We start from the raw sequence: 19262 nt of genomic DNA, 5'->3' as shown, positions 1-19262 counted from the left end.
GATTTAAGAACGTTTATTCATTTGTACCGGAAAAAATAGTTAAGGGCTTCTATCTTTTTAATGCTTAAAAGCTTGTTTTGTCAAGATAATCTAGTTTGGGTCACTTGAGTGCTCACTGTTACTGCCTGAAGCTGAACACAAACAAATGCCACTGGTTGAGAATGCTAATAAGGCCTACACATCCTCCTTTTGCCATCATGCCGTCAATTTATCGAACCCAGCTTTTCTGTGTCCCTCTCGCCAGTGTTTCGTTTCCGTGCTGCTGCACCTCTCCCGGTGACATGCATTATGAATGAACGCGGCCGAGGTGGCGGCTCCCTTCCCTTCAAGCCTTCGTTGCGCAAACACAACATTTGATTAGATTTTAATATCTGGTTTGGGCGTGATCAACGAGCAGAAACTGCATCGGCGAAGCAGGTTGAGCAGCGGTTGATTAAGAGGCTGTTTGCGCGGCGCTAGGACCCAGGGGACGCGTTCTCGTTCTCGCCGGACACAGATGCAATTTGCATGCGTTTGTTCTGCGAGGCAAACACTGGTGTGTGAAACCTAAACCCCCGGAAGATCGAGGAACAGACTCGCAGACACTCTTTTAATTGGCGTAGGATCACTGTCGTGATGGGAAGCTTCCAGTCTTTGCCGGACGACCATCAATATCGAACCCTGTCACAGAAGACAGGCTGTGAGTATAGCTGTTACCAAGGGTTTTATGATTAATTTCAATTAATAACCCTTTGCATCTGACAAACGCAGCAGCATTTACGCAGGAAACGTGCGTCGGTGACATGTTGGAAGTATCTTCTTTCTCTCAGTGTAAACATTAAGCTGGTGTAGTTTACAGCTCAGATCTCTACTGCATGTGCATTTGGTATTACATTAAGCATACCTGTTGGAAAGCACTTAGTATCTAAGGTTGATATTTTGTTATTGGCATTCATAATTGCTTATGTGGACAGAGGAAGACCAATCTGGTTTTGGATGCTCGGTGTGATACCTCTGTGCTGCAGACCCGAAATATGGACTTAAACATAAACCGTGTACCATGGAAAATTGTTAATTCAGCTATTCATTGTTTACACACTCATGCTGTTCCAAAGCCATGTGACAGATGGGTATTTTTTTCTGGCAGCCTTAATGACGGCCGCTCGCTTTCATCTTCTTCCATGTAAGTGAACAATGATGTTATCAGTCTCTAAAATCCCCTTTGTGCTCTGCAGAAGAAATGAAGTCATATGGGTTTGGAGCAAAATGAGGGTGAGCAAATGATGAGTGATCTCTGTAAGATTACTTACTACATGTCTCATGTGATCATTCATAATTCAGTTAGAGGAGTCAGTCAGACAGCAACTATGTGTGTGAGGTGTCTTAAAGAAGTTTTTGCAGCTGGGTTAAGTTCACGCGCAGTGCATGGTGCCAGCTGGTGACTCATCCACCTCTATTATTTTCGTTCTCTTTCAGTTTCGCTGGAGCAGATCGCAATCCTCCACAATCGTTTTAAGCAGCTCAGCCAAAACGAGGAAACATTACGGTAATCTGAAAGCAGTCGGGGAGCATTCTGAAGAACTGCACATGCCTTAGTGTTGCAACAGAATGAAAAGAATCAGAGAATCAAACCAGTTTTGCTGGCACTGAATATTATGCTTGATTCATGTGTCTGCCTAGGTGGTTTGGCTATATGTTTATCTTCGTACAAGGTACATACTATAATGCCTGCCATTTACTTGTCAAATCTAATTTAAAGGAGAGATGACCTCAAAACAATTCAAGACTTGGAAAGCAACCCAATTCGGTCCCAGATTATAGAAGCTTTCTTCGATAGAAGGTTTGTGCTTATTTATATTCTGTATATGTTTGGTAATACGTCACATTTTTGAGATTTCATTAGAAACATCACAGATATCAGTGGCACTTTCTTCATTCAGCACGCATGTAAAGCAACGCCTTAATAGTAAAGGGAAGTCTTGTTGCATTGTGTTTTTTTTTCTCCTTTATATGGCTACTGCTTTGGAAATGTGGCTTTTGTGGCTCTGTGACTCTGTGAGAAATAACTTAAAGGCACTACATAAAACTAAATGTATTATTATAACATTATTATCAAGAATTTTTCATTTTACTTATATATCTAAATGTAATGCATTATTTAAAAAATAAACAATTCATCTTCGTCTTCTTTAAAAAAAAAAAATGCCGTATGTAGATCTGCATGCTACAACATTGTGTCGTTTTTTTTCAAGATTGTTTTTTCTCGTGCTATAAAAAAACCATGATTAATTGCATTCAAAATAGTATATATATATATTCATGTTATATATGCATAATTAATGTGCACCATACACGCATATATAATGTAAACAAAAACTTTTGGATGCTATTAATCGACAGCACTAGTTTCTTTCAAAATCATCTGCAGTCCACAAACCATAATGGTGACGTTAAATATCCAGAAATTAGAAGTTATACAGATCAGTAAGACATTACTGTCCGCACTTGTTCCACACAGGAACTTTAAGAAAGATGGTGTGGGGTCTGAAGAAGAAATTGGATTCGAGGAATTCCTTACCGTCATGTCATACTTCAGAGCACCAACCCATCATATCACAGAGGAGCAGAGAGAAGAAATGAGAAGAGCCAAACTGCGCTGTAAGGGCATGCAGAAATTATATTCAAAACACTCTCTGGGAACTAAGATACTTGGAGATAAAATACCAGTCAACTGAGCCATAAAGTCACAACAGAACTGATATAGTACTGTCTTTTTCTTAATAGTCCTGTTCAACATGCATGACACCGACAATGATGGAACCATAACACTGGAGGAATACAGACATGTAAGAAAATACCCATTTTTGTGTAATTTAATCTGAGTAAATCTTAAATGTGTAAAACGTGTGTACGTGTGGGTAGTCCATAATTATCTTGACAGATTGTCAGTAGTGTTGTGGTCTCTCCTCTCTAGGTAGTAGAGGAGTTGTTGTCCCGTAGTGGAGCTCTTGGAAGAGAGACCGCTAAGGGCATTGCAGATGCTGCAATGCTGGAGGTTGCCAGTATCTCAGTAGGTCCCATGGTATGTTATTTAGAGGCTGGATCGCCAACATCGCATGGACACAAATATATCAACTTTACATCAATATATCTATGTATAAGATTTGTTCATATTTTTGAGTGCTGTAAAATAATAATAAAAACAGTTACCGCATGAAGCACTTTTTTTAAGTGAGTGACCTGGGGTGGCCTAGGTTTTACCTTGAATTTGTGAAATGCATTAATTAATCCATGCATTCATTCATTCACTCATCCATTCCTTAGATATATAATTATTAAATAAAGTATTTACAATGTAGTGTAAAATGAATATGTCCTTGATTGAATGTACCCTATATGGAAGATTTAGCTCACTTCTGGGGAAAAATTCCTCTGTAGTACTGATAAGTATGTGTACACACACACACACACACACACACACACAGACAGTCTCTTGCTAATATGCCCGTTTGCTTGTTTGTTTTTTTCAGGCACCTGATGAGTTCTACGAAGGAATAACATTTGAGCAGTTTTTGAAGGTTTGTCAGTTTGGCTATTTATATAGTCTAATGTAGCATTTGGATTATCACATACAACATGTGTAAACATAAGATGTTCATTTGATCACGTAAGACTTGATGCAACCTGCCTTCACTCTCTTTTTTTGCTCAACAGATTCTTAAAGGAATTGAAATCGAGACCAGAATGCACATTCGCTTCTTAAACATGGACACGACTGTTTTGTGCAAGTAACATTCTGTCCAGGTACTTGCCGGCTAAATATATATTTTCCGGTAAAATAAGCACTTTATTAGATGAGGCTCTTAGATGAGATCTTTAGTTCTATGAACTATTGGTAGGACGCTCAGAGTGTGTATTTTACAAAAGTTGAAAAGCAATAAGTAAAGTGTGCGTGGAAATCTGAAACTCTTTGCTTTGCATGCAAATATTACATAATTATGGTACTTTAAAATTAAAACTATGCAGGCGTGTATTTATTAATTTGACTTAATTTTTGTAATTACTTTTATTATGTCTTTATTCTAAAATATCTCTTTATTCTTTGAATAACCTATATACCCTACTATTCCAAAAAAGTTGAATGCTTATTACCAAATAATATATTTTCACTAAAATAATAATCCTGTAGAGAGCAATCATATCATTGATATAGCAATAGCATTTTTTGTGTGCTTTTTTATGTGCAATTCTACTAAATTAAAACAATACTTGAATTCATAGTCTCAAAAAAAGAACTGCAGTTACTCCTATCAACCAGCAGATATTGCTAATGTCTCAGCTTTGTTTATGTCAGTCTATATAGAAATACTCAGGTACTTGTACAACCAATAAGCATGTTTCAGCATGTTCTTGCAAGAGCAATTAGAAGTGTATCAACAGACATTACAATACAAACAATGTAAAATATTCTAAAACCATTAACAACACTATGACAACCATAATCTATAACTGCTAGTGGACACCAAAGACCTTTAATCAATATCTGCAGCCACGTATAATAAAAACAGACTCTGAGAAATAGAGAGGATGCTGTGTTAGCAGTTATAAATAGCGCATGGATTGTATAGATGTAGGTTAAACGGTAGAAATGAACTATGTAGAGCATTTTATTTGCAAAAATGAAACTGGCTTTTACTCTGAAATTGCAAAAATGTGAACCTTAAAAAAGAAAAAAAGACTGTATGCGCACCCACTGTGTATTGAATCAACCTGCAACTTGCATTTACCACAATAAAACGGTATCTTGCAACACCGAAGACACTGCTGTTTTTTTTCCCTGACAATTCAAAGCGTTTCTCAGAGCTCTTCAGTATTTGTCGGTAAAAAGACGAGGATCGCTTTCATATTTCGTGTGAAAGTGTCAAGTGAGGTTGCCAACACTAGACAGGAAAGAAGTTCTCACACAAGCACCTGTTTTGATTGTTTGTTGTTTGATTAGGGGGTCTTCCCCACCACAAGCTGCCTCTGAAAAACTGTGACCCACTACCCTCTTTTTTTTTCTGTTTCATGCCACTCCCTTGGTTTGCTAGTAAGCAGGCACCGCTGCAAAACCCCCATCTGTGCTTCTACAGAAATCAGATTTTCAGACATCAGGAAGTTTGATGCATTGCCTCATATCAAATATCACCGGTGTTGTTTGCTACAGATGTTTTGCAGCTTCAAGACAGAAGTTTCCATTAGGCCCATTCAGCTGCTGGAAAACATTGTGAATGTGCTGATTAAAGAGGTTTTAAAAAACTCCAGCCATTAGGATTAGAACTAGTCGAAAAATCTATTTTTGGGCTATTTAAGATATATTTAAGAATTTGGTGGATCTGCGTGATTAGTAAGAGCTCACACAAAACTTATGAGTGTAGAAACTGGCGATCTGTCTATGCACTGAACACTTCCCAAACAGAAGGATGCATCTTAGTGAGTGCGTCTTTCCTAGTTCAGATAGGTCGTTAGGCTAGAGTCTCCGACAGCGATAGATGCTTAGACTAGCGAGTGTGCATGGCTACGTTATAAAAGTTTCCTTCCCTGCGCTTTCGCGTGGAAATAATATTAAACTTGTAATTTGACAATAAAAATTTGTATTAAATAGCTTTTTATTAAAACAACTGATGTGAAATGATCATGATTAATCGCATTCAAAGTAAAGGTTTTAGTTTACATACAATAATGTATTAGACATATGTAAATAATTTGAAATATATGTTGTGTTTTTATAGACGCATAATACATATACACATTACACACACATATATTACGTCTCCTAGTAGTTTGCGTTAAGTTTTACATTACTTTTTTCCTTTTTTCATTATTTTTTATTCTTTTTATGTTTTCCCCCTTTTTTATCCAGGAGGCCTCCATTGATTCAGCGTGACAATGCATACATATAACTGAGATAAGTGTAAAATACTTTGCAACTGAATATTGTATTAGCATAACAAAACATGTTTAACAAAATGGCGATGGGTTTGGGTATTGCTGATAAAGCATTTTTTTCTTGTCCCTGTTTTTCCTGAAAAACGTTGCCATGCACAACTTGACCTATAATGAATCTTCCTACTTCTATTTCCACAGAAGCGTGTGACTAGGGCAAAGTGCCTGAGATGGCATTTTTTTTTTTACTGAAATCACCCACTCACAACATCTAATTAATAAATCAGACAAAATATTAATTATTGATACCATGTGCCTTAGCAGTTTTGCGTCTTCTTTGGTGTCATACGGCACTATGATATTACTATTGTGATATAGCTAATATGACATTTTGTTGTTATTTAAAGTGTCAGCAATATACTGAATGGAAAGAAAGGCAGAAGCACTTTTGAACGTCCATGTGTGCAACTTTGCGACATTTGTACACAGTGTAAGAATAAGAACGCAACTTTCTTTTGGTTTCGTTTATTCTGAAGGTAGGAATGCAAATCGCGACACACAGGGTTCATATAAATAAGTATCAAAATTTATACATACATTCACAGAAAGCATTCATGAAATGTACAGACCACAGTCTGGTAATTACAAGGGCAATGCTTTGAGATTCACTCACATGGACACAAACACATAGGCTACTCATACCTTGTGACAGTGGAGACGGCTAGCCAGTTTTTTTCCCCTTTTTGATGTGGTAAAATGAATGCGTCATTATGGGCTGATATCAGTCTCTTATACTTCCTGTCTTCTAAAATGGTCTCAACTGAAGGCGATGTCTCAGACATATACATTTTACTAGGTTATTCAGGTCATGCTATAGACGTTAGCATTGACCACAAAAGCCAATATGGCTAACGCATGACATCACAGTTTATCACTGCAAATTTCCTTGTAATCAAAACAATTGCTTATGACGGCATATATAACATCATAGAGTGTTGTTAAGAAATTCTGAGTAACTAGAGTGGTTTTTACCCTTCGTTCTTGCAGGGCAATAAGCAACACTTGAACATCTGATGAAACATGACATCTGTTGACGGCCAAATAACATTATCAGCTCTTGTCCTTTTGGAATTTTTTTTTATTATTATTGCATAACTTTACTTTTGGCAACATACAGCATATTCATATGACAGTTAGAATAAAAATAAATTATATTAATAAATATATCAATAAAAACCATACTCTGGGCTTCCAATAGTTGCAGATGTACAAAAATAAATAGGAATAAATTATGTCATTGATGTCAGTTCATCAAGAACCATTTTTGGTCCTCTTTCTGCACAGTTTGCCCTTAAGAGACTTCTGTTCTTGAACCGCTTGACTAAGGAGCTCCTGAAGCCGAGACAGGACAGTGCATCCATAGGCTTTCTGCTGGAAAATATTTTGCGCAGGGGGAATTCCCGTTGGCCTTTCAGCTGGCTCAGGAATGGGTATATTTGGCTGCAGGATTTGTAAGATGCAGTTCACCTTCAGAGCAATGTGGTTAACATGTGTAATCGTACTGTGAAGCCCCTCCACCACAGGGTTGGTTGGAGGATTTAAGTCTCTCTGCTGCTCCATCACCGTCTTGATGTGCGGAAGAAACTCTTTCAGGTGGGTATAAACACTCAAGATGCGCTCCGACGGGGTCTGGCCGGAGACGGTCGATACTGGAACATTGTCCATTTGCATATCGCAGATCAGGTCTGCAGAATCTCCTTGACTGGCTTTCTGTATGAGAGGAGACAAGAGTCTATAAGAAACCTGGGTCTTGATTTGAGCTGTTTTGCCTTATGATCAATCTTTTTAAGCCATCTTGAGGCCCCCTAGTGGGCCTGGTTAAGAACTGGTGGTCTAGGCAGAAACTGATTTTTGAAAATAAACCCACTCTGTGAAACCTAGCCTCATTCAGTGTCTTGAATGACATTTAACTATTCTTCTGAAATACTCATTTCCACATTTTATGTCTGTTCATGTACAGTATATGCAGTCGAAAAGCTAAATTTACGTTTCCCGCATATTCCCACCCACTCTCAAAACAGTCCAATTTTGTCAATGGAAGGAATCACCTCACTGTATGCGGAAACCACCCAAGCAGCTGTTGACCATATTAGGCTCACATTGTCAGAGCATCTCTTCTTTGTTGTACCAATCACAACTGATTTAGGACCACTGACGTAAACGTCATATGCAAAGGTTATCAAATATACTTTCAAAAAAGTAACTATAGAAAAAGAGTACTTACATATGTTTCTAAGAGCTCTGCTGTCCTTTTGCTCATCAACCTAGTGAGCTTCAGACTACGGTGAAGAAGCTGGCTGCAGTTCTCATTCTTGCATGACATTGTTGGATGCACTAACTCAACAGCAATCAAGATGAGAATAGGGATGATTATTCCTGAAAAAAATAAAAATAATTAAAGTCATGTTTCGCAAAACACATAATTTTTTTTTATGGCAACCCTTTCACAGATGCAGTAGTAAATCTTTAACTTCACATTCACTGCTGTCAGAATGACCAGATGTCCATCTTATGAGTGCACATATCAGTATACGTTCAAAACAATCAAATGCAACATACTTTAACAAACATGCATGATTTGTTTGCGTATGTTATAATTGGGTTATTAATCAAATCACAGCATGTTCCACGTCTGACCATCGTTAAGCATGCATGTAAGCGTGTTGTTATGTGTGCAGTGTGGATGTAATACTTACTGAATTTTGCTTGTGATCTCTGAGATAGGCAGACCATGTTCTTAACATGACAATTCATTCTCCGTTCACAGACAAAGTTTCAAACTGGTCATGATCACAACTCTGAAAAAGTTTTTAAAAGACTGAAACCACAAATTTGTCACTGGAAGGAAATGACGCGGCCAGCTTTCTGAGGCAACAAGAGTTCCCAGAATTTTTTTTTTTTGCGTCTTCATTATCACATGTACTATGTGTAATGTTCCCTCCCTCTAGTTGCCACCCAGTTTTTGTGTAGCCGTATCTACTTACGTGATGCAGAGTCTGGATAGGTTGAGCAATCGTGCCTATTTGTCATAGCTAAATTTACGTTCGATGTTAGATAAGCAAACTTGTGATGAGATTTTACTCTTATCTCTCATATCCTAAAACATTTTTTTTTATATTGCGCAATGTGACATGTACGTAAGATAGCACTAAATCAGCAGATTACGTTTCTTTATTAACATTTGTATGCGGGTATACCCCTGGATTTTGAGATCACAACTTTCTGTCATTAAATTGTGTTTATCATTGTGTTCGGTCAATGACATTGCACTTTTTTAAATTAAAAATTAAATAAATAAAAGCAACGCAAATTAGAAAAGGAACCACCACATCCACCATAGCGCTTATCCACCCTTGCTCTGAACTCTATGCCTGTTGGTTCAACAGGAAGTGGTCTTAGTAATAGGAAGGTAGTTTCTCAACACCAGATTTTCACTGACACCTTTCGATCTTTTGACGCAAAAGCACAAAGTTGGGAATTTCAGCCATCTATGAAGTACACACAGGGAAGGAAGATGACAAAGACTTTGCTGCGCTTTGATTTGCTGCACTTTTCAACTTTATTTGTGACGCAACTGCATTTATGTACAGTAGCGTGCAGAGTGACTAAAGTGGGCAAAAACACGCATCTGATGTTAACCGAGCTAAGCTTTATTTGGATTTTTTTGTAACTCAGGCCTGCAAGGGAATCCCCAGAGCCAAAAGTTTAGAACTTGCACAAACTTACTGCAGTCCCCCAATTAAAGGCTGATCTCATGGCCACATCTGTAAAAATATATTCATAAGCTTGGGCAAATAAATGCAATTTCTTGGGTAAGAAGTCTGTTGTTCCTGCATAAGTGTGACACTGATGTGGTAAGTCTCAGGGGAAATCGCTGTCTTCTCAGCAAAACACAGGTAGATCAGTACCTGGTACTTTCCACAAGTCTTACCAAAAACATGCACTATAGGTAAAGTGTACTGGGAAGGAGGAGAAACTGGCAGCGTTGGATTTGCCCTTTTATGCCGACTGTGGTCACTTTCCCATGTATTGGTATTGTTTTAACATCCTGGGGTTTGGATGTGCGTGTGGCCCGCCCAGTCTTGAGAACAGTATAAGGCCACTTTTTTACCAAGGTACCCCCCATCTAATGTTTACCAACTCCTGCCAACTCTTTGGATGTGAAACTGTGTAAATTCAGCAGTATTCGTGCAGACAGCTCTGCTTTTTTTTTTTATTAGGGACAAAAAAGATCAAAGGCAATTTCTCTTAACCTCTAAACCACTCAGGAAATGCTTTACTTGACAGTCTTAGGAAATCCCCCAGTCTCCTTCAAGTATTTCTCATAATTACCTATTTAGGCTTTTCATCTAAAAAAAAAAAAATACGCAGAATCTGATCTTGTTGCAACGGAGCTAAGAATAATGATCGTTTGTAAGGAGGAAGCATATGACTCTGTTTGAATTTAACGAAGGGGATCTTGATATTGTGTAAAAACCGTAAAAATACAACAGTTGTTATTTTACCAAAACGCCTGTTTAAAAGTGCAACCAATAAACTTTACTTCTAATCCCGTGAGCCCTTTTTCTGACATTTACATTATTAAATATATGACTGAAAAAAGTAATGAAATGTAAACGAGAGGTTATATTAGCCTATATTTGTGTGTAAAACAGCCTGGCTCCGATGAAACACTAATTATAAGTCCGCATCGCAATTCTCAAAGGAACTATTGTTTTCTTTACGTGTAAACTTTTTTTTTAATTAGCACAAAAACCACCAAGTGCACTTTACATTGGCGTAGCGATGGAAACGTGAAAAGTTTAAGACGCGCACGCACGCGCTTTCCGCTGATTGCCCGTGGTAGGCATTGCGTAACTCACTCTATCCCACCGGATCTGTTTGCTTCCACCTCCTCCTCCTCCTCCTCCTCCTCCTCCTCCTGCTTCTTCTTCTCAGGAAGTGCAGCCGCTAGTCTGAAGAGAGGCTCCGGACTCCCGCTCTCGCCGTACCGAGCGTCATCCGTCGCGATGCCCGTGAGCGACACGCGCCAGTAGCAGATGAAGGCTGAAGAGGATGCGCTGGAAGCAGCGGGCTGTATGCGGGCAGCAGGGAGACGCAGCGGCATCATCCTCATCCTCGGCAGCAGCAGCAGCAGCAGCAGCAGGGCGCTCGGTTAGCGCCCACCCCCACTCACTTCGTCTTTTCCTCCCCCCCTGCAGAAGCATGCTTGCGTGAGGGATGAGGCTGGAGACAGGGACATCAGGCCAGAGCTGCGGCCTTCTTCTTTTCACGAGAGCCGGGCTCGCCATCATCGCAGCAGCAGCATCCGCCAACGCTTTGCCATCATCACACCAGCATCTTTGGTAGGCAGCCTATCTCTCCTCTTCCGCTCGCCGTTTTTGCATAAGAAATGCAGGCCTGCCATGGTCATCCACTCAACCCCACATCAGTAGCCATGGCAACCACATCCTGTTAATAAGCGCTTTTTCATCCCCCCTCATGTCTTTCTGTCTTCGGAGCGCAGGCTTATTTTACGCTTCATTTTTGTTGTAGTAAAGATATTAATTTTGGTGGGATTCGGAGCTCTTTTCTGGAGCTGTACATGATGTACAGTGTTTTCTCTCTTGCTCTCTCTCCACATATATAGATCCTTTGTAGAATGCAAACTAAGGCATACGTTTTTCACACACGTATATATAGACAGGGAGAGAGACTTTCAGTTCATCATTAAAACATGTTATATGCTTTCATATTTGCATTTTGATTATTATATTATTATTGCCGTTATATTTTGACATTAATATAGCCATTATAATTTACTCAGGCACAGTGTGCTACACGCATCAAGATGAAGCTGATTAGCTTGCAAATTATATTTTTCTTCAGTGTAAAACGATGTGAAGCTAAATGCTAATAGTGAAAGGCAAAATAAATGCCAGTCATAAAAAATAACGAGATCTATCCTGAGGGTGAGCATGATTTTACCAAGTACTACACGTTCCTGCATCAACATCCTTGTTGATCCTGGAACAACATTCCAATCAACCAATCAGCATTGAGGGGTCATTTTTCAGGAAATATCTTTTTTAGGCTTATGATCAGGATTAGGTGCTTTTACACCCTTTTTAATCAGCTATCACTTCCCACTGACTTTAGGAATAAACTATGAGTAGGGTTAGTTTTATGGGTAGGGGTTGAGGTAAGTCTATATTTTCTCTATATTTTCGGATAGTAATGTAACTCTGACCCTATCCGGACACAGCCTCTGTAGGTGTTTAATATCTCTTTTGCTCAATTAAATGTGTAAGGCAAGCTTCATAATATCCTGTAGCTGACATGTGCTAAAATGTAATATTTTAAATGATTTTTTTTTTCAATCTGTATGCAAGTAGATTTTATGATCTCATATTAAATTATTACATGCAATATATATTTTTTTATTTTTAGATGAATTTGTCACACCACAGGCTCATTAATAATGAACCGGTCATAATTATAATATGATTATAGTGAAAAACCAAAGAGGGAAATCACAGTATATTGTTTACGTTTCTTTATGCATGCATATAAATTTTAAACAAAAATTTTGATGTTGACTTTTCATGTATTCAGTACTGCCTGTCGTCTTAAAAAAACAGCTTCCATTCAGAATCCATTCTGTAATATCATGCTAGTTTTTGAGCATTTTCGAAAAAGCATTGAAACTGAAAATATTTTACAGAAAATGTAAAGGCCTAGTAAATCAAACAATGCACTAGTTATATAATAATTTATATATGATTGCATATCTTTACATTGAAAATTTTTTGAATAGTGATATTTAATAAATGACAAGAATGTCACTCATGCATGTCATAATAAGGTTTAAATGTCTAACCTACAGTTATCTAAAGATCTTGCAGTTCATCTTATAGATTAAAGGTTGAAAAGAAGACATAAACACTCATCGTCTTGCTTGCCTTAACGGACCTTTAACCCCTAACACACTTTGTGTTTGCAGGTCAGTGAGCAGATCCAGGAGCATGAGCAGGAAGTTGCGCGGCGCGAGCAGATGTCAGGGTATAAGCGCATGCGGCGGCAGCATCAGAAGCAGCTGATCGCCCTGGAGAACAGGCTAAAGGCCGAGATGGATGAGCACAAGCTCCGGCTGCAGAAGGAAGTGGAGACCCAGGCCAATAACACCTACATTGAACTGGAGCGGCTGGCCAAGAAGCAAGCTGCACAACTGGACAAGGAGGTGTGTGCTCTTACTTTACACTTTGTGGACAGGGTTGTGAAAAGTTTGCAAGATTCAAATTTTGTCTTCAAGTCGATGTATAGCACAAGCCTTGGGCTCCAGAGGCTGATGACCACAAGTTTTAACATTTTAACACTTTTGAACAATAAAAAGGTTATGAATTACTTAAAACTGTTTCCAGAATTTAGTATTATCAAACAATCACATGAACTACTTTGTACAGGCAGTCAGATGTTCTTGCTTCTGTCTCAAATCATGTTGGAGAACATGAACCTAAGGTTTATGCAAACTTGGGTAACACTTTATTTTAGGGTCTCTTAACTAGTTGCTTTTTAGCATGCATATTACTGGAATAATAATTAAGCACACGTTAATGTCTTGTTCTACATCACCTTATTCTACATCCCTAATCCTACCCAATACCTAAACTTAACAACTACCTCACTAACTATTAATAAGCAGAAACTTATTAATAAGAAAAACCATAGTCGATGGTGAACAAGTGTTCCCTATTCTAAAGTGTTACCATATTTTCATAACTAAAATAAACACAGATTTTCACTAGCAGTCTTAAGGCCCGTTCACTCCAAGCATGATAACTATAAAGATAATGATAACTATATTTGCGTCCACATCAGCGAACTATATTGTCTGTTTATTTTTAAGATCAAGTGCGTCTGCCACTTTAAATTCTCCAGCTCGTGAAAGCAGGATTGATTCTGATTGGTTGTCAGTGTGTCTATCGTTCATCAGCTAGAAAAAAACGCTCTGATTCCAATGGTATCGTCTCTCTGTGCCTCTATCGTTATAGTTGTGGTTTAGACTATAACACTGAGATAGATATGTTTATCATTATCGCATGCTTGGTGTGAACAGGGCTTTAGACTGATAAGTGGATTTTAATGAAATGAGTCAAATCACCATGATGACAAAATATTGCAAGTTTACTAATGAATAACTAACCACAGAGAAAGTTTGTGATACTTATACTTCTTTGGGCCTATATGATTAATTTGTAAGTGGTTAATGCTGCAAAGCCAGACGTTATCTCTTTTGTCTCTCAAAGTTGAAAGCCTCGGCAGCTGAGGAAAAAAGAATCCAGCAACAGATCTTGGTCCAGCAGAAGAAGGAACTGACCACCTTCTTGGACACACAGAAAAAGCAGTACAGACTATGCAGAGAAAGAATGAAAGAGGTGAGGACAGTGTGTAAATTCACACAACACAGTACAAACTCAGGACACCTTTTTTACGTATTGACCCCGATGAGAATTTTCAGCGTGCCTTCTTAGTCACAGGGCCCTTAATAACATCAGACGAATTGTTTCATATTACCCATAAATGGCTATATTCAATTTTTTGCTGTAAAAATCATCTGATTTGTTCTACATACAACAGGAAATGAATGAAGACTCCGATACACCAAAAGAGGAGAAACAGGAGCGCTTGTCACGGCATAAAGAAACAATGCAGCGCTCCCAGGCCGAGGAGGAGGCCCAGCTGTTGAACCAGCAAAGACTGGTTTACGAAAGGAGCTGCCGTGCTCTAAAAAGAAGAAGCCTTATCAAGAAGCACGAGTTTGAACAAGAGCAAATGCGGGAGGCAAGAAATAATATGAGTCACAACAAAGAACGTCTCAAGCACATTGTTTTGTTGTTGTGAATTCTGAGGTTTCATTTAGACATCTGAGTGATATCCAGATTGCTGTCTGACAAAAACATATACACACGTAGTTCCTTTTTAAAAGTTTGGGTGTGTGCGATTTGGATTCGCGTTATTTGAAAAGTACAGTTTTGTATTTTAATATATTTAAAATAGATTTTATTCCTTTGGTGGCAAGGCCGAATTTTTATCCATCCTTTTCATTTTTCATTGTCACATGATCTTTAAGAAATCGTTCTAATATGCCAATTTGGTGCTTAAATAACATTATTATTATCCATATTAAAAAAAGCTGTGCTGCTTGAAATGTAAGACTATTCATAAACGATCAGAACAGCATTTATTTGAAAAAGTTAAAGCCTATACAAATACTTTTAATAAGTGAATTAATGCACCCTTGCTGAAAAACAAATACTAATTTCCTTCAAAAACAAATCTTACTCACCCCAACTGTTGACATGCAGTGTGTATGCAATATACAGCGATATATGGTGTTGATCACACTATCTTCTGCTATGAAATCTGTTTGAAATCACAAAGTTCTTTTTAAAAACCTTTTAAAAACGATTTAAGTATTAATCGTAAATGACTCTTTGTGTTAAAGGAGCTTAACAAGAAGAAGACACAAAAAGAAATGGAGCATGCATTGATGATCAGGCAGGATGAGTCCACCCAAGAACTGGAACAGCGGCAACTACAAACCTTACAAAGGCTACGCTTTGAACTGATGCGACACCAGCATCAAACCGAGTTGGAGAACCAGGAGGAGTACAACAGTCGACGCCAGAGGGAGCTACACAGAAAGCATGCACTGGAACGCCGACAGCAGCCCAGGAACCTTAAGGTAAACTGCAGAAATTGTGGTAGGCAGAACTAACGTAAAATGTAAAGGAAAGAATATGGATGTGAAAGAGAGACAACACAAGAAAGGCCAAAAGCACGGTTGTAGCCTTCGTATGATGCGCTAATCTCCTCTCATTACAGACATTGGAAATGCAGATCAAAAAGCAATTCCAAGACACGTGTAAGGTGCAAAATAAGCAGTACAAAGCTCTGAGGAACCATCAGCTGGAGGTCTCCCCTAAGAGTGACCACAAAGCCATCCTGAAGTCTCTGAAGGAGGAGCAGACCCGCAAGCTCGCACAGCTGGCAGAACAATACGAGCAAAGCATTAATGAGATGATGGCCTCTCAATCGGTAAAGTAGACAGTCGCCAGAGGAAAATTACACTTTAATGGTGAAACCACACATTTTGTGCTTGTATCCTATTTTATAAACCTAAATCTTACTTAGACACTTCACCTGATGAATGTGTTGAAACATACAGTACTCACAGAGTAAGTTAGTTTACACAAACACACACACACACACACACACTCACAAATGTACTGAAGAGATCCAATATAGATTTTAATACACAGTCACAAGGTCTTTTCTCTCATTTCTCTTACCAATAAGAAGCAGCAGCTACTGACCAATTGTTTGTGGGGTTTCCCTCTAGTGGCCATAGAGGGAAATGAATTTCCACAACCAAGCCAGAAATTTAGTTTACACTCATTGTTTTATATGTGCAATATTGTTTTTAATAACTACCGACTACTACAGAAGATGACGTCTTACTCAGTATTATCTAGGATGTACTAATACAGTTTTTCTTATTTTAAATATCTATATTGTTTCTACATTTAGTTTTAGTCGTTTTATTGCATTTATTTATTTAGTTATCGTAGTACTACTGTTTTTTTGCATTTTATTTGAAGTAAAATGAGCTAGCAATATTAAGCATGCAATAAACCCCATCGGATAATAATTGGAGCATGAAACTCTCTCAGTTACGTTTAGATGAAGAGCAGGAGGCTGAATGTCAGGCTTTAAGGCAGCAGCTGCATCAGGAGATGGAGCTTCTCGATGCCTACCAGAACAAAACGAAGGCGCAGATGGAGGCCCAACATGAGCGCGAGGTGCAGAAGTTGGAACAGAAGGCGTCCTTGCGCCGGGCTCACTTGGAACAGAAGGTGAGCTGTGTTTTTTTGTTTGTTTTTTTTATACAGTAAATGTACCCCTGTACATTTCATGGGTTTGGATGGGTTTGCCCATAACCTACCATACCTGAAACACCTAGTAAATGGTCTGCTCTCACCTCTGCCCACAGATTGAAGAAGAGCTGGCCTCACTTCATAAGGAACGAACTGAAAAAATCAAGCATTTATTTGAGCGCCAGGAGCGGGAACTGGAGATGTTTGATTCGGAGAGCGCACGGCTAGGATTCGGGAGCTTGGCCTCGTTTGACTTTCCCAAGGATGAGGCCAGATGATCCAACGGAGGTCAAAAGGGACTGTTCAACACTGATGTCCTTGGACACATTGTGCCTGCACTGTCCCTGATTGTTGGATTTACCAAGATCACCCAAACAGTGACAATGCTGGATCAATATCTTATAACTCATATCGGCTGTGAGAACTTCGCTGAGATTCAGAGAGGAGAAACTAAACAGCCACAGACACAAAAGTGGCTCGGTGATGCATCACTGGGCTCATAAACCAACAAGAGATATCTAGACAAACTGACCTTTTCTCCATGCCATTGTCCCACTTTTGGTATTAAATTAGTAATTCAGGATATTTTAGTACAAGTAAGCACTTTGATATGTTAAGTATGATCCCATCATGTAAGGTGGATATGAAGTGTGAAATGCCTTTGGTGTCATCAAAGGACATTGCGACTGTAGAATGTGTCCTGCGTCTTCACCGTGGCTATTAGCTGTTTTGTATGTATCACAGAGAATGTGACAACCGTTGATGAAAACTTTACGCAGAAGCAGATTTTGAAGCAGTGTCTGATTTTAAAATATGGTGAATACATTAAGAGCATTTAATTGATTTCATATTGTGGAACCCACGCTTTATTTCTTTTTACTTAGAAAAAGGACAAAAAAAGAACAAAAAACAAAAGATGTATTCATTGTTCAGTATCCTAAATTAATTGGCATTAGTTTTATCAGGATGTGGATTTATTACATTGAATCAGTTCTGTCAGAGTTACTGGTATTATTGCATGCACTTTAAAAGACAAATTCAGGTTGTGAAGTGGAGCATGAATCTGTCAGAGATTTTAGCCGTGTACAAATAAAAGTGGTCATAGCAGTTTTGTTTTCATGGCTATTGATACTGAACATAAGCTTTATCTTTGATATAAATACCCGCCAAAATTGCCAAATGCCTTTAAGTTATGTTGATGAATGTTTTTGTTTTTCTTATTTTGCACAATTTGTTGAATTGTGATTCATTCAATGTGGACTTATCACTGCTCTTGTACAGGGAAAATGTTGCAATTTGTGTTGTACAAATTTTATATAAATATTTGTATATGATAACCTAAATAGGGTTTACATATGTATTGATCAATCATTGCCAACAAAGATCTATGGAACTCTTGTTCAGTGAAGGCAGAGGAATGCAAACTTATTTTTGTAAGTAAAATAGAAAGTAACTTATATTCTCGTGCATCATGTGACAGCCTTCATGTCTGGTGGAGCTATAATGCGAACGCCTCTGTGTAACAGAGTTCATGGCTTGCTGTCATTTAAGAAAGACACCACTCCAGCAACTAGTAGAAGGGGTTCAGTTGATTCTTAATTCACAACAACATGTACTTTATAGGCAGATTTGTGGTGTGTAATAAAAGATTCTTTGGGCCTGACCAACTACTATCTTTTATAAACTCTGACCTTTACCCTCATTATTCATGAGTGTCTCATAATGTTTTATCGCTGATAATCGGGGCGGTTTCCTGCTACTGTCATTTAGGGCCTCTTCTCAGACAAAGCCATTGTTTAAACTGCCGTTGCACAAATGAAGTGATGTTTTAACGAATAAACACAATGAAGTTTTGATCGGCTAATGGCATGCTGAGAAATACTGAGCATTTTCATAAAAGTTATAGGCCAAAACTGTCTGGCTGTTTGTTTGTTTCTTTATTTAGCGCTTAAACAACTGTAAATATGTTGAAAGACACCTTGTAATACATACACTATCCTTTCCATGTCAGTTTAAGGTGCTTTGGGTTAGATGTGCTGTACAGCCCTGCAGCACTTCTTCCTCCCTTTTCTCAGCCCATTTATGTAATATGTTGATAATTAATTGCTAGTTTGTACACTTAAAAATCCTAGACAATAAGGAAAAGTGTTACACAGAACCTTAATAAGCCTATTGTTTAAATTATATATCCTACACTTACGCTTGAAATATTATAACCGATATTTTATTATTAAGGTGTTTTACCACACTTTGCCTTTATTACAACTTCCAACATAGATTAATTCGACTTTTGAATAGTCTCCAGTAGAATGTTGTCTATTAGAAAATCTAGTAGGGAATCAGATTCTTACTGTTCTCTACAAAATCACCCACAGTGGTTTA

The 19262-nt window shown here is 38.3% G+C and overlaps 3 protein-coding genes across 3 annotated transcripts; 2 read left to right on the top strand and 1 right to left on the bottom strand.

Moving 5' to 3' along the window:
* Window positions 1-254: 254 nt before the first annotated feature.
* tescb (tescalcin b) lies at window positions 255-4791 on the top strand. The gene is made up of 8 exons (XM_043239901.1): window positions 255-679; window positions 1456-1525; window positions 1739-1819; window positions 2498-2637; window positions 2764-2825; window positions 2954-3061; window positions 3510-3557; window positions 3694-4791. The coding sequence occupies exons 1-8, from the start codon at window positions 616-618 to the stop codon at window positions 3769-3771; spliced, it is 651 nt and encodes a 216-aa protein (XP_043095836.1). The 5' UTR covers window positions 255-615; the 3' UTR covers window positions 3772-4791.
* A 1677-nt stretch (window positions 4792-6468) lies between these two features.
* m17 (IL-6 subfamily cytokine M17) lies at window positions 6469-8864 on the bottom strand. Its single transcript, XM_043239900.1, has 3 exons — window positions 8661-8864; window positions 8189-8340; window positions 6469-7674 (listed from the first exon to the last, which is right to left on the bottom strand). Exons 1-3 carry the CDS (start codon window positions 8716-8718, stop codon window positions 7216-7218), a joined length of 669 nt encoding a protein of 222 aa, XP_043095835.1. The 5' UTR covers window positions 8719-8864; the 3' UTR covers window positions 6469-7215.
* Window positions 8865-10901: 2037 nt separating this feature from the next.
* Window positions 10902-18798, top strand: taok3b (TAO kinase 3b). The gene is made up of 8 exons (XM_043239874.1): window positions 10902-11309; window positions 12947-13183; window positions 14250-14378; window positions 14581-14784; window positions 15449-15688; window positions 15829-16041; window positions 16677-16859; window positions 16997-18798. Exons 2-8 carry the CDS (start codon window positions 12998-13000, stop codon window positions 17156-17158), a joined length of 1317 nt encoding a protein of 438 aa, XP_043095809.1. The 5' UTR covers window positions 10902-11309; window positions 12947-12997; the 3' UTR covers window positions 17159-18798.
* The last annotated feature ends 464 nt before the right edge of the window (window positions 18799-19262 follow it).

This window comes from Puntigrus tetrazona, chromosome 5 (assembly GCF_018831695.1).
Source record: "Puntigrus tetrazona isolate hp1 chromosome 5, ASM1883169v1, whole genome shotgun sequence".
In the NCBI taxonomy this organism is placed as follows: domain Eukaryota; kingdom Metazoa; phylum Chordata; class Actinopteri; order Cypriniformes; family Cyprinidae; genus Puntigrus; species Puntigrus tetrazona.
Note: the sequence above shows the minus strand (reverse complement) of the source record. Positions and strands in the feature narration are given on the sequence as shown.

What these genes read in the sequence shown, in the direction of transcription:
- tescb (XM_043239901.1), top strand. Translation starts at nt 616, where the DNA reads ATGGGAAGCTTCCAGTCTTTGCCGGACGACCATCAATATCGAACCCTG. An exon ending in CACTGGAGGAATACAGACAT is followed by an intron (nt 2,826 to 2,953) that starts GTAAGAAAATAC and finishes TCTCCTCTCTAG; the next exon opens with GTAGTAGAGGAGTTGTTGTC. An exon ending in GTATCTCAGTAGGTCCCATG is followed by an intron (nt 3,062 to 3,509) that starts GTATGTTATTTA and finishes TGTTTTTTTCAG; the next exon opens with GCACCTGATGAGTTCTACGA.
- taok3b (XM_043239874.1), top strand. Translation starts at nt 12,998, where the DNA reads ATGTCAGGGTATAAGCGCATGCGGCGGCAGCATCAGAAGCAGCTGATC. An exon ending in AGATGATGGCCTCTCAATCG is followed by an intron (nt 16,042 to 16,676) that starts GTAAAGTAGACA and finishes AAACTCTCTCAG; the next exon opens with TTACGTTTAGATGAAGAGCA. An exon ending in GGGCTCACTTGGAACAGAAG is followed by an intron (nt 16,860 to 16,996) that starts GTGAGCTGTGTT and finishes CTCTGCCCACAG; the next exon opens with ATTGAAGAAGAGCTGGCCTC.
- m17 (XM_043239900.1), bottom strand. Translation starts at nt 8,718, where the DNA reads ATGAATTGTCATGTTAAGAACATGGTCTGCCTATCTCAGAGATCACAA. An exon ending in GAGATCACAAGCAAAATTCA is followed by an intron (nt 8,341 to 8,660) that starts GTAAGTATTACA and finishes TATTTTTTTCAG; the next exon opens with GAATAATCATCCCTATTCTC. An exon ending in CAGAGCTCTTAGAAACATAT is followed by an intron (nt 7,675 to 8,188) that starts GTAAGTACTCTT and finishes CCTCTCATACAG; the next exon opens with AAAGCCAGTCAAGGAGATTC.